The sequence below is a fragment of the Phaseolus vulgaris genome, chromosome 5, assembly GCF_051622355.1.
Source record: "Phaseolus vulgaris cultivar YP4 chromosome 5, ASM5162235v1, whole genome shotgun sequence".
Classification (NCBI taxonomy): Eukaryota; Viridiplantae; Streptophyta; class Magnoliopsida; order Fabales; family Fabaceae; genus Phaseolus; species Phaseolus vulgaris.
Window position 1 is genome coordinate 44,171,993 of NC_143502.1, and position 13,354 is coordinate 44,185,346.

At 30.5% G+C, this 13,354-nt stretch overlaps 2 protein-coding genes across 2 annotated transcripts; both read right to left on the reverse strand.

Moving 5' to 3' along the window:
* Positions 1-3,734: 3,734 nt before the first annotated feature.
* On the reverse strand, positions 3,735-5,433 carry LOC150027716 (uncharacterized). Its single transcript, XM_090302141.1, has one exon. It carries the CDS (start codon positions 4,898-4,900, stop codon positions 4,022-4,024), a length of 879 nt encoding a protein of 292 aa, XP_090158267.1. The 5' UTR covers positions 4,901-5,433; the 3' UTR covers positions 3,735-4,021.
* A 4,114-nt stretch (positions 5,434-9,547) lies between these two features.
* LOC150027717 (uncharacterized) lies at positions 9,548-10,696 on the reverse strand. The gene has a single exon (XM_090302142.1). The coding sequence runs from the start codon at positions 10,599-10,601 to the stop codon at positions 9,765-9,767; it is 837 nt and encodes a 278-aa protein (XP_090158268.1). The 5' UTR covers positions 10,602-10,696; the 3' UTR covers positions 9,548-9,764.
* Between the last annotated feature and the right edge of the window lie 2,658 nt (positions 10,697-13,354).

Below are 13,354 nucleotides of genomic sequence, written 5' to 3' on the forward strand. Positions count from 1 at the left end.
TACAACATATGAACCTGTATTAATACCTTCCATGATTGTCATATACAATCCTTTCTACACGGACATCATGTAGTTTAACATGCTTTGTTGTACGTATTTATGCATATGCTTGCTTAGCAACACCGTCTAACAACATATATAGAATGTACAAGTTCAGGTTATATATCTGTGAAGCTGCATTACTGCAACGCCCTTACGAGCTAAAAATCGTACATCTACTACTTCTTTATCAGCTGTTAAACCACATATTCAGGTGCTATATATTGCAATGCCCCACTATCTCTAAACAAGTAGCAGCTCATAAGTTTGTTTCTTATTGCATAACTCCTTGTATTATTTGCTCTTTAACTGTTTAGTGCTTCCTGCATGCTTCACTTGTTCTTGATTATTGCCTTCTAGCTTCCTCATGTGCAAGAAAACCAGTTGGAGAGGCCCCTGTGCTAGAACTCCCTTTGCATGATTATATTGGATTGTACCAACAGAGGTCCACAATATCCATTTTAACCTCATTCTCTTCCCGAACAGACTTCATGCCCTTGTTTCCTACTACTTACACATGTCTACTTGCTACCACTTAGTCCCAAACAGTATTTATACTCCGGCGCTAGACCCCTGTTTTCTACAGGGCGTCTGAGTTGATACCATTGCATCATAGATGAATTCTATACATTTCCTTTTTCTTATAGATTCATATTGGGTGAGAGAAAATTGAAAAGTGCCTTGTACTACTGAATACAAACATGTTGGTCTCATAGTGTACTGCGGAGTACCGAGAACTATCCGATATCAATGTATTATGGATTATCGAGATAATGCGATCTACTGTGTATTGAGGAGTATAAAGATGATGAGGTCAATTTGGTGAGACGTGGAATCGTGGTTGAAAGCATTTTATGTTTATTTTTGTGGGACGAAAGAGGAGAAAACAAGTTATTTATTTTTTTATTGCAGAATTGTTTGGAACATTTGTTATTCTTGGTTAACTATCATACTTCTGCCTCAGATCTCTTAGTTTAATTTACATGTTGTTCCTACATTTGTTAATTTAGTTATGAAAAATGTCTGAATTGCATGGTAAATGAGATTTTAAGACATCAAAATAAACACATTTTTAAATTTATAAATATTTTCTTTAGCTCAATAAAAGATCAGATTATGGGTAACTTTTTCTTTGATTCTAATTTTTTAAGAAATATTTATAACCTTCAAAGTTCATTTAGCTTGTTTTTTCTTTTTTTTCATATTGGTATCTTCCTGATATTCATATTCATAGTTGATAAAAAAAACTGATCTCAACTTTCATTTGCGTATTTGAGTAGTAGTGTGCCTTCTGGCTGTATTTTGATTGGTGCAACAAGTTTTTTCATATAGATTGGATTACTCCTATTTATATGGATTGGACTACTCTAATACTCCCATTAATTTTATTTTATTATTGATAATAAAAAAACTTTGTTGATTAGAAAAGGGAGCATAAAGTGTTATTTGATCAAACACAATTCTCCATATCATGCAGTTGTAGAAAGTTTTATGGTATATAGTAGCAGTAGGGAGACATTGTCTCTGTTCTTTTGAGAAGGAGTGTCGGTTATTTTTGTAATATAATTAACTAGATATATAATTTTCAGCCGTAGGAAATTAGGAATACAATAATCTTATGATACTCGTGAGCTGAAGTGGAAAATCAATTTTTATAATTCTTTATATAAGAAATTTTTCATTCACTCAAAGTATGCAACTGGCAAAGGTGGTCCATGTTTTTGGTGTGGAAGCAGATGAGTTATAAAAACTTTTAGGAAAATGGAATTTGCAAGCGTAACGAATCACATACTTTAAGTTAAACCATTTTTGATTGTGTGTAAGAGAAAGAGAGAGCTATGATTCTGGAAGACTTATTTGGAATATTGCATTGTTTATATTATTGGGCACTGAAATTGGAATTTTTTCACACTTTCGGTTGTTGTTGCACGATTCAATATTATATGTCCAAACCCATGAGAGAACAAAAAACAAAAACAAAAGGTCTAAACCCAATTTCATCACCATATCCTCCAAAAAGCAGATTCTCCCTCCACCATACCATTTTTTACCTACACTCAACAGAACTCTGTAAAATGTTCTATGTGTCCTTTATGTGAAATATCTATTGTATTTTTAATGAAATAAAAGCTAGGTTTCTACTACATCAATGTGTTTCCTACATCCAACCTTAAGCATCCAACATTCACTACCTTAGGTACGACGACACCCAACACACACCTGAGTTCCTAAGGCACGACACTGGAGAGGAGGAGAAGAGCCGTCGTTCACGGAGGAGGAGAAAAGTTGTGATTGTGGAGACTAATATGCAGTGCAGTAAGTTTTCATAAATTTTGTGACTTTTGAATATCTATATCCAGATGTGTTTTTTTTATTCTAGCCGTGTATATCCGGAGTTGTACCAGATGCTTATGCCTGAAAAGTTAAAGTTAATTTTTTGCCTTCGAATATGGATATCCATAAACATTCTAATTCTGGATATCGATGTTCGTAATCAAATAATACAATTTCAGATGACAATATCCGTAAATAAATATGACACTTTCAATTGACATTTCTAGATGTCAATATCCATAACTAAATATATGATTTCTAAATATCGATATCCATAAGCAAATAAAACTTATATTACATGCATATAAAAATAATACGGGAGAAATTGCCTCCTTCAAACTCGTTTAAGTTCGTTCTTTCTATAAGAAGCTTATACATTTTGGTCGCTCAGAAGAGATAAATACGAAGCCATTAGAATAAAATATAATTAAATATTATAATTATATATAATATTTAATTATATTTTAATAGATATTATATATTATATGTAATCAATTATTTAATTTTTAGATAATATTCATATTCACTTATTATGCTTTATTTTAGTAGAAAACCTGGAAGGCCACGTAACCTTTTTCTGTAATTTCAGATTTGGTAAACTATATAATGATCATATAAATCAAGTTGCTAACTTTCCTCACCAAATTATTGACCCTATTAATTCTTTAATTCTTTTATCACGACACATAAATATATAAAGTAGAGAAATATTAACAACACACTACTTTCAACACATTCTTTACTAGAAGCTCGAATTAGTGATATATATATTTTTATTTCAACACATATCTGTGTAATATGAGAAATCACATTAAAATATTAATATAATTTAGTATATATTTCGAACAAAACCTACATCAAAACCCGTAAAACATTACCTAGACAAAAGCAAAACATCCACAAATCCTGGAAGAAGACTCTGAGTACAAAACAGAGCAACTAAACTTCTTCAAAACACTCAGCAATACAACCTATTACCACCTAAAAACTAGAAAAAAAGCCTATTAACCATTTTCATGAGCTATTCTTCCATACCAACATTTTCTTTAGCTATTCTACAATTTCGCAATTCCACAGTCAAAATGCCAAAAATACTGCATATAAGATAACAAAACACACACATATATATATATATATATATATATATATATATTTTGATGTGATTTCACAAATTAGACAGATATTCACTTTGTTTAAAATTCTATATAAATTCCTCTTTTATTTTAAAAATATAACATTGACGTCTCATTTTACATTATGCATGCACTTTTTTAAGTTTTAAAAACGTATTACCCATATCCCCATATACACACTTCTTAATGAAAACCATGGTAGAAAAAAGGAGATGAAAATCATGCTGTATCTTAAACCAATCATTAATCATCCTTTTTTTCATCTACAAGAAAAGTTGTACATTAAAACATACTTGTTTAATGGTAGGAGAGTAGCTAAATTACTTTCTACAGATACAACATCATAATCCCTGTTCCAGAGATTTGTATCAACTCCAATAATGAATTAGCTTAACTTCCAGTGCCAAGCTCTTATTTCAATAGTTGATCTTTAAATACATAAAGTAAAATATTTGCACACCACTTATTTCCCAAAAACAGCAAAAATTACAATCATATTTCCCAGAAACAGCAGTTTAAAAATTACAATCTATGAAGATTATAGAATGATTCAGAGAACCTGAGGTGTACCCAGTTGAATTGATAAGGCCTTTGTTGTATTGCTCCTTGATAGTGCTGGAGAAAGCATGATGAGCAATTTGACCAACCACTTCATGGCTCTTCTGGGGACTTGCCTTTGCTTTCAAAGATGAATTCGATTCTCCACTTTTAGCCTTTGCTACGTTACAGTGAGAACACGCACTACGCGACCAAATACCTGTTCTACGAGTTTTCACAAGGACCTTACGCAACTCATCACTGGGGTGGTTGAAAGGACCCTCCACTTCAACTCTAAAACAGTTTTTACTGCGTTGAATTTTGGCCTCAACAGAAAGACCAACATCTTTGGTGACATAATAGTGTGCCATATTCACCATATAAGCATGCTCACCGTTAACCTTTTTCTTCATTTCAAGAACAAAAAGACCCTCTCTGAAGGAACAACCATAAGGAACAATGGTTGTCTCTATTGTGTGATCTAGTTTTGCCCTTGTGAAGGACATTGGGGCATTACAAGAATCGATGCCACTTATCCCTCCTTGGAGACCATCACGACCAACCCTTGTGATTTTCAAGGCGAATTCGGTTTTGTTGTTAGCAAAGTCGCCTAATCCGAAATGTATGCTCTCGACACCATTGTTGTCACGGCTTGCCTTCAGATTAAAACCACATGTGTTCTTTTTCTGACTGGTTTTGTATTTCACACTCCAAACATCTGTGTTGTCTTTTTCTTTGTTATGGCCCATTGAAACTTCAAACGAGTCTCCCAAACGTGCTATTGTACCTGTCTCACCCGCATCATAAGAACTGCATTCGCTTCCAAGGTTAGTGTGACTACTGTGACCAGTTCCCATTGTGTGTATCAGTAACTAAATTTGGACAAAGAAGGTTATAGCAGAGCCATATGAGCACTTCAAATGAGTCTCAGTCTTTTCATGGCTACATAATTATATGATGTATATATATATATATATATACAGCCCGAAATGAGATTTTAAATATTTTTTTTATCGTTAATAAATAAATTAGATATATTTATTAGATAAAATGAGATAATTTAGAGGTGTCTCAATGTCTCTTATTGCAAACAAAACCAGAACGTACAAGACCAAGTGAGAGTACAGACATTTAGAGTTAACTGCATTTTTACTAGGTGAAATTGCACTAGTAGAGAAAAAACACTATTTAAGCATAAAAATATATTATATATAAAATGCACATTAGTTTTATTAGAAAAAATACACTTATTATTATATTAAATCTTAGAAAAATGTCTGAAAAATTGTGTATACATTTATGTTATTGTTCAGTATTCAATTACATCTTTAAAGAACTAAATATCTGTCTATATATAAGGATGGTAAAACAGGTTAACTCGTTCCGTATTTGGCTACATGTAATGAACGTAGGTTGGATTCTCTGTCTCGCCTCATATAAGGATCAGTTCATATTCGTTTTTTTTTTCTTTTCAGAACAACCTGTGTGGAGTGGAGGTCATGCATGCGTGTAGTGGAGTGGTGGTTGTGCATGCGTGCAGTGGAGGCTGACAACGGAGCAGAGCGACCATGCATTGTGGTGAAATGAATGCAAGGAAGGAAGGAGAGCAACGATATGTGTGTGCGCGTTAAAATGGAAAACCTAAAGTGACCATAAAAGAGAATAACACTCACTCTGTCAGTGTGTCAAGTTGCCAACACACAAACTTATTTTTTTTTTTTGGTTAGCGGACCAGTCCGCCCTGCCCGCTATTAACCCGCGCAGACTGCAAATTATGCAGGATGGACTAAAGCGGATATTATTGTAAAAGAATTCAAAAGCATTTTTTATTGTTTTATTGTGAGCATCATCATAGAAATTTTTATTTTTTAATCAGCAAAAGAATAAATCAATGATTATAGAAAATAGTCATTGGAGAATATGATGCCAATGAAGGCAAAGGACCAATGAAGGAGAATGGAAGAGTTGGGTTCTTGGCTTTTCTACGTGGTTCAAAATGAATATAAACAGAATAGAATCATGGAAACCAAACACTTGATAGTGGCTTGGGTATTGCATCAATCCTCTCTCTCATGAAGTCTTAGGACAAACATTTATAAACCTTTATCATATTTCAAATGTGTGTGGTCACAGAATAAATTCTCTTTACTGACATTTCTATTTGGATCAGTGAAATTTCTTCCTCATCAAAATCTTACTCAACTAAAGATTTTATTCTTTAAAAATAAATAAAAAAATCTTACATAAGAAAAACCAAACTTTAAATTTTGTCTCTAAGTTTAAGCTTTAATTTTTATTTATACAATTAAAATTATATATACGTAGCATTTAACTTAAACTACACAGCACACTTTAACTTCTTTATCAAATAACCACCTCCTGAAAATATTAATACAAGTGATTTTGTCACACACTTTACAAATATTTGGAGGCCAACGTTAAATCTTAATTAATTTTAAGTAAAATTAGTGAACCCATTTAAAAGAAGAAAAAGTTTTCCCATCACCTATTCCATCGATCTAGAAAATCAACTTTAAGATTTTAGAGAATTTAGGTGTCAAAACATATTCAGGTAGACTTATTTTAATCTTTATTTCTTTTCCAATAAGATTGACATGCAGAGAACGTATAGAGTAGAATAGAAAAGAAATCACGATAAAATTAGGATAAACTCGTGAAACCAAACTATACAAATGAAAGCAAATACCACATCTATTTTTGTAAAAAGAATTGAATTTAAGTCGACTTAAAGAAGTGAAAATAAGATTAGAGTCATATTTTGATTTTATTTCTTTTATAGAAAGAAACCTGGGATGGTATAATAAGGACAATTTTTCTTGCCCGAAAGGATGTAGTGAGATTCTAGAGATAAATTGTATTATATTTTTATTGAGTAAGATTATAAAAAAAAAAATAAGAGAAATCAATATTGTAATTCTGCTTTTATATTAGAGATATTTTATGGATTAAGTTCTGTGAATTTTACTCTTCAAGTACTACAAGAAATCATGAAATAGAAACCAATTTTTAGAGACCAAAATAATTAGTTGCAATAGTAACTAAATTAGATACCATTTTAGAAACTAAATAAAAAAATGGTTTTTACATTAGTTTCTATTATGGTTAAATAGTTTTTAAATTAGTATCTAATTAGCAACCAAGGTTTTAACTACCAATTATTTAGTTTCTAAATTTGGTCTCTAAAATCTTGGTTGCTAATTAGATACCAATTTAGAAACTATTTAACAATAATAGAAACTAATTTAGAAATCAAAATTTTATTTAGTTTCTAAAATGGTCTCTAATTTAATTACTATTGTAACTAATTATTTTGGTTTCTAAAAATTGGTTTCTATTTCATGATTTTCTTGCAGTGAAGTTGATGAAATTTGTCCACTTTTAAAATTCTTGGTGTCATTATCTTTTTGCTCTATTTTCTATTGTTTAGGTATTACTTCCATTGCTCATTTTGTATCACTAAAAAGTCTCGTGCTATTTATTCTCTGCAATAGTCTTCCATTTGGTCCATTGCCTCCTCTACTACTTTCCTTACCTTCTTTATAGCTACAAATCCAACACTCTTCCAAAATGTGAACTTTGTTGATGCAGACTAACTCCAATTGCATGAGTGGTAGGTGCTGCAATGACATATGGTCAAATCTGCAAAACAAAAACATAACCCTTCCCAAACTTTTGCTAGCATTAAACCAGAAAATACAGCAAGGATTTTTCATGAACAAAGAATGGACAGAGCAAAAAGCAGAGCATTTGCATTCCCTACTTTCTATTTCCTAACCTTTTCTAACAAGCTTCATTTAGAGTCATGTATGAACAATTATAGCACAAATTTAAACCCATGAGATAAACTAACACTGCACCTCTCTCATGTTCACCACATTTGCTGCACCACCATAATATGGTAGTATGTAAAAATAGGAAGTGTTATGATTTTTATCGAGTCAGAAATAACAATTTGTTTCTAAGAACGGATATTGAATCCACAAGAAACAATTATTTAGAATCTGAATACATTAAAAGAAAATCATGAAATAAAAATCAATATTTAGAGACAAAAAATAATTAGTTGCTATAGTGACTAAATTAGATATCGTTTTAGAGACTACAAAAATTTTGGTTTCTAAATTAGTTTCTATTATTGTTAAATGGTTTATAAATTGGTGTCTAATTAGCGACCAATGTTTTTGCTACAAAATTTAGAATCTAAATAATTGGTAGCAAAAACCTTGGTTGCTAATTAGACATCAATTTAGAAACTATTTAACAATAATAGAAATTAATTTAGAAAAAAAAAATTTAGTCTCTAATTTAGTCACTGTAGCAACTAATTATTTTTTTGTATCTAAAAATTAGTTTATATTTCATGATTGTCTTGTAGTGATAGTTACATTTACTAAGTATAAGAATATGTACAATAATTTAATTTGATATTGACAATAGTTTGCATGAAATTTAAATAAATAAAAACATAGTAATATTCTATCATTTGATTGATATTGATGTTCATATAAAATTCATTTATATCGATTTCTCGCATATAAAAGTATTAAAAGAGTTTCCTAAATATCAATTTCTCGCATATTTAAAAAAAATCTTTATCATATTACGGTTAGATGTTGATAGTAATTAACATTTCAAATCTATTCCTAACATTCAAATTTAAATATATTAAACATTGTCATTTAGGTCAGAAACTCAGTCAAAACTAAAGATTAATGAATTATTTAAGAATGTTTTGAAACTCATGGTATTGAAGAGAGTTTTGAAAGACTTTTCCTGAAATTAAAGGAATCATAATTAAAGTCCCAACTTTCAAAAATCATAAGAAGTCATTCATTTTAATTTTTTTTTAATATTTTAAAAATCAAAGTTAAATATTATTAAGTATTCTTTCGAGTATGATTGGTTTTAAATTATTTGAATAAGTGAAAAGTAAAAATAAATAAATGTATAAAGAAAACCAAAAAAGTTGACTTCGTGTTTGTACTATACCTTATTGTTACCAAGAACTAAGCCAATATATAGATGCAAGAAAGCAAATCCAATGCTTTTGCTTGACCCCACAAATCTATATCAATAATTTTCTAACATAAATTAGCAACATATTCATATTGTTGCACTTTTAAGTTTTAAAAACGTATTACCCATATCCCGATATACACACTTCTTAATGAAAATCATGGTAAAAAAAAATGAAAATCATGTTTATCTTAAAGGTTTTTATTCAATAATAAACAATAAATTAAATATGAATCAGAATGATTCAATCCTTATATATCTTGTTAATCTTCATAACACATTAGTTAGTATTATTCGACAAAATTACATTATTTAATCAATCTCATACAAATCAATAAATAAAAAACCAGTTAAAGTAGAAGAATGTGTAACTCAAAACCAAACAGAATGTTTATCTTAAAGTAATTTACCCTAAACTTTTAAAAATTCAATCAATAATCATCCTTGTTTTCATCTACAAAAGTTGTACACTAAAACATACTTGTTATTAATTGTAGGATAGTAGGAAAATTACTTTCTACAGATACAACATCATAATCCCTGTTGCAGAGATTTGTGCCAACTCCAACAATCAATTTGCTTGTACATAACTTCCAGTACCAAGCTCTCTTATTTCAATACTTGATCTTTAAATACATTAAGTAAAATATTTGCACACCTCATATATTTCCCAAAAACAGCAGTTTAAAAATTACAGTCTATGAAGAATACAGAATTATTTAGAGAACCTGTAGTGTATCCACTTGAATTGATAAGGCCTCTGTTGTATTGTTGCTTGATACTGCTGGAGAAACCACTTGGCTTTGCTTTCAAAGATGAATTCGATTCTCCACTTTTAGCCTTTGCTACGTAACAATGAGAACATGCACTACGTGACCAAATACCAGTTCTACGTGTTTTCACAAGGAGCCAACGCAACTCATCACTGGGGTGGATGAAAGGACCCTCCACTTCAACTCTAAAACACTTTTTACTGCGATAAATTTTGGCCTCAACAGAAAGACCAACATCTTTGGTGACATAATAGTGTGCCATATTCACCATATAAGCATGCTCACTGTTAACCTTTTTCTTCATTTCAAGAACAAAAAGACCCTCTCTGAAGGAACAACCAGAAGGAACAATGGTTGTCTCTATTGTGTGATCTTGTTTTGCCCTTGTGAACGACATTGTGCCATTACAAGAAATGATGCCACTTATCCCTCCTTGGAGACCAACACGACCAATCCTTGTGATATTCAAGGTGAAATCGGTTTTGTTGTCAGCATGGTCGCGTAATCCGAGTTCTATGCTCTCAACACCATTTTTGTCATGGCTTGCCGCCAGACTAAAACGACAGTTGTTCTTTTTCTGATCACTTGTATTGTATTGCACACCCCAAACTTCTGTGTGGTCATTTTTGTTATGGCTCATTAAAACTTCAAATGAGTCTCCCAAACGTACTATGCTACCTGACTCACCCGCATCATAAGAACTACATTCGCTTCCAAGGTTAGTGTGACTACTGTAACCAGTTCCCATTGTCTATACCAGTAACTAAATTTGGACAAAGAAGGTTATAGCAGAGCCATGAGCCCTTGGAATCAGTCTCACTATTTTCATGGCTACATAATTATATACAAAAATAATGGTTGAAGAAGCGCAAATGGAGTTGTTCCATCATACAACCGCCACTTGGTAAAAATAATAATATATTATTTACGTTATGGGCTCTCAAAAATATTCTCAAAGATTTACAATTTTGTTATTAGGGTAATAATACTTTAAATTAAGTGAATTTTGTACTGTTGTATATTTATGGATTCTAAAAACTATTTAATTCACTTTCTCCCTAACCTCATGCCCATCCTAATCAACCGACCGGAATAGTCACTTAACATTTTCAGAAATTTTTTTTCCAGAATCTGTGGGAAGTGAAGTGTAATGAAGTGTAATGGGAGTCTTCATATATTTCTGCGGTCACTACATACTATTACTCTTTAAGTTGGACAAATTTTGTAGTTATATTACAATTATATTACAATTTCAAATATTATTATTTTAATATTTTTTCATATAATTTAATTACAAATTTACCTTTTATTATATATATTTATTTCTAAATTCATTACATCAAATGATATATACAATTTTTGGAGTTGTCAAACCATCATTTTACAATCTGATTTAATTCACTTTCTCCCTACCTTCACCCAACTAACACGAATACCATTTTATATTTTTAGAAAAAATTGTAAATAATGTATTAATTAAGTCACAATTCTTTTAACATAATTTTACAATCTAACCTAAACACACAAAATTTCTGAACCCCAAATATATATATTTTTTTCACGTGGACGATTGTATGGTGAAACAATTCATTTGAAGTTATCCAAATATCGAGATCCTTTTATTTACATATAAATATATTATATATTATTTGGTGTTGCGCTGCTGTTACATGTGTTTCTTATGGCAGCTGCTTTCCAAGGCCAAATCAGGGATGCTGCCATATTGATGCTTTGGTTGGTAAAATCGAAGACTTAGGATTCCAACAATTAGTATTATGATGAAGGAAGAATATGTACTTATGTTGATGCAAGACTTTTTGCAGCGCTAGAGGAATGGCAGAAATTGTTGTTGTTGGTGTTTTAGCTCTAAAGAAGCCCTTGATTTGAGTCATCTAGGATATGGTTCTGTAGATTGTTTATGGTATGTGATTGGTAGTTTCAGGATGAGAAGTAGTGTGATATAGATATAGATATTCTCTTTATTTATAAAGAGGTTGTGATATATATGAAGTATCTCTTTTAATTTTATTGATAAAGAAAAAACGTTAGTTTTATTAAAATGAGTATACTTATTATATAAAATCTTAGAAAAATGTATGAAAAATTGTGTATACATTTCTGTTATTGTTTAGTATTCAATTACATCTTTAAAGAATACACTAAATATCTATCTTCATTTAATTTTAGTTAGTGCAATGAAGAATCCGTCGTATATTTTACAATTTTAAATTACTTATATATAGTTTAATTCGAACACCCAAGTTCTCCACATAATTCATTTTTTCATTGAAGATAACTTTTTTATATATAATTTAAAAAATTAATTTAATTTTATGTTTTAGTCTCTCAAAAAAATATTCTAATTTCATGTATATGATTGATCATTGACAAAATATTATTTCAGATTAAAACTCTTGTGTATAAATGTTTCATTCCTTATTAATATATTACCTTTTTTTATTTTTATAATTTAAGTTTTTTTAATATTTTTATCTTACTAGAAAAGAAAATTATTTTAATTATATATTCATTCCCTATTCATACTAAACTTAATATAATATGTATTTATACTCATAAATGTAATACATTTTAATAGTGCATAGAATAATATTGTCATCATATGCAATATTTTAATTTGAACTAAAAAATAAACATCAAATACAACAATAACTTTAATTTACTCGTAAAAATAATATAAAAATGAGGAAATTATTGTAAACAATTCAAAAGTATTTTTTTAAATTTTTTTTATTGTGAGCACTAGCGGCACTATATTTATATATTATAAAATCATAGAACCTTTGCTTTAAGTAATAAGTGTGGCATCATTAATGAAATTTTTATTTTTTAATGAGCAAAGAATAAATCAACCATTATTATAGAAAATAATATTGGAGAATATGATGCCAATGAAGGCAAGGACCAATGAAGGAGAATGGAAGGGTTAGGTTTTCTACGTGGTTCAAAATGAATATAACCAGAATAGAATCATGAAACCAAACACTTAATAGTGGCTTGGGTATTGCATCAATCCTCTTATCAAGTCTTCAAATCAGATCCAATTAAGCATCTACCAAATACACAAACCTTTATTTTTATATTTTTACATTTCAGACGTGTGTGATAAGAGAATAAATTCTCTTTACTGAGATTTCCATTTGGATTCACTGAGATTTCTCATATTAAAAATCTTACTATTACGAAGTGGGCTTTAAGCCTAACTCAACCCCATAAAACCGGCTCATAAGGTTGAGGTCTGCACCCATTTATATATTATGAAATGTCCTTATCTCTAGTCGATGTGGGATCTCCAACACACCCCCCTCACACCGAGAGTGATAGATAGAAGCTCGTGCGTGGGACTATATATTTTGGGTGGTCAGATAGCGGCCCGATAGCGGGTGGCACGATAGGCCCAACAAATACTCGCTAGGATAGGCTCAAAATGGCTCTGATACCATATTACAACAGTAAATGAAGATGAATATTCCTTGTCTGATG

What these genes read in the sequence shown, in the direction of transcription:
- LOC150027716 (XM_090302141.1), bottom strand. Translation starts at nt 4,900, where the DNA reads ATGGGAACTGGTCACAGTAGTCACACTAACCTTGGAAGCGAATGCAGT.
- LOC150027717 (XM_090302142.1), bottom strand. Translation starts at nt 10,601, where the DNA reads ATGGGAACTGGTTACAGTAGTCACACTAACCTTGGAAGCGAATGTAGT.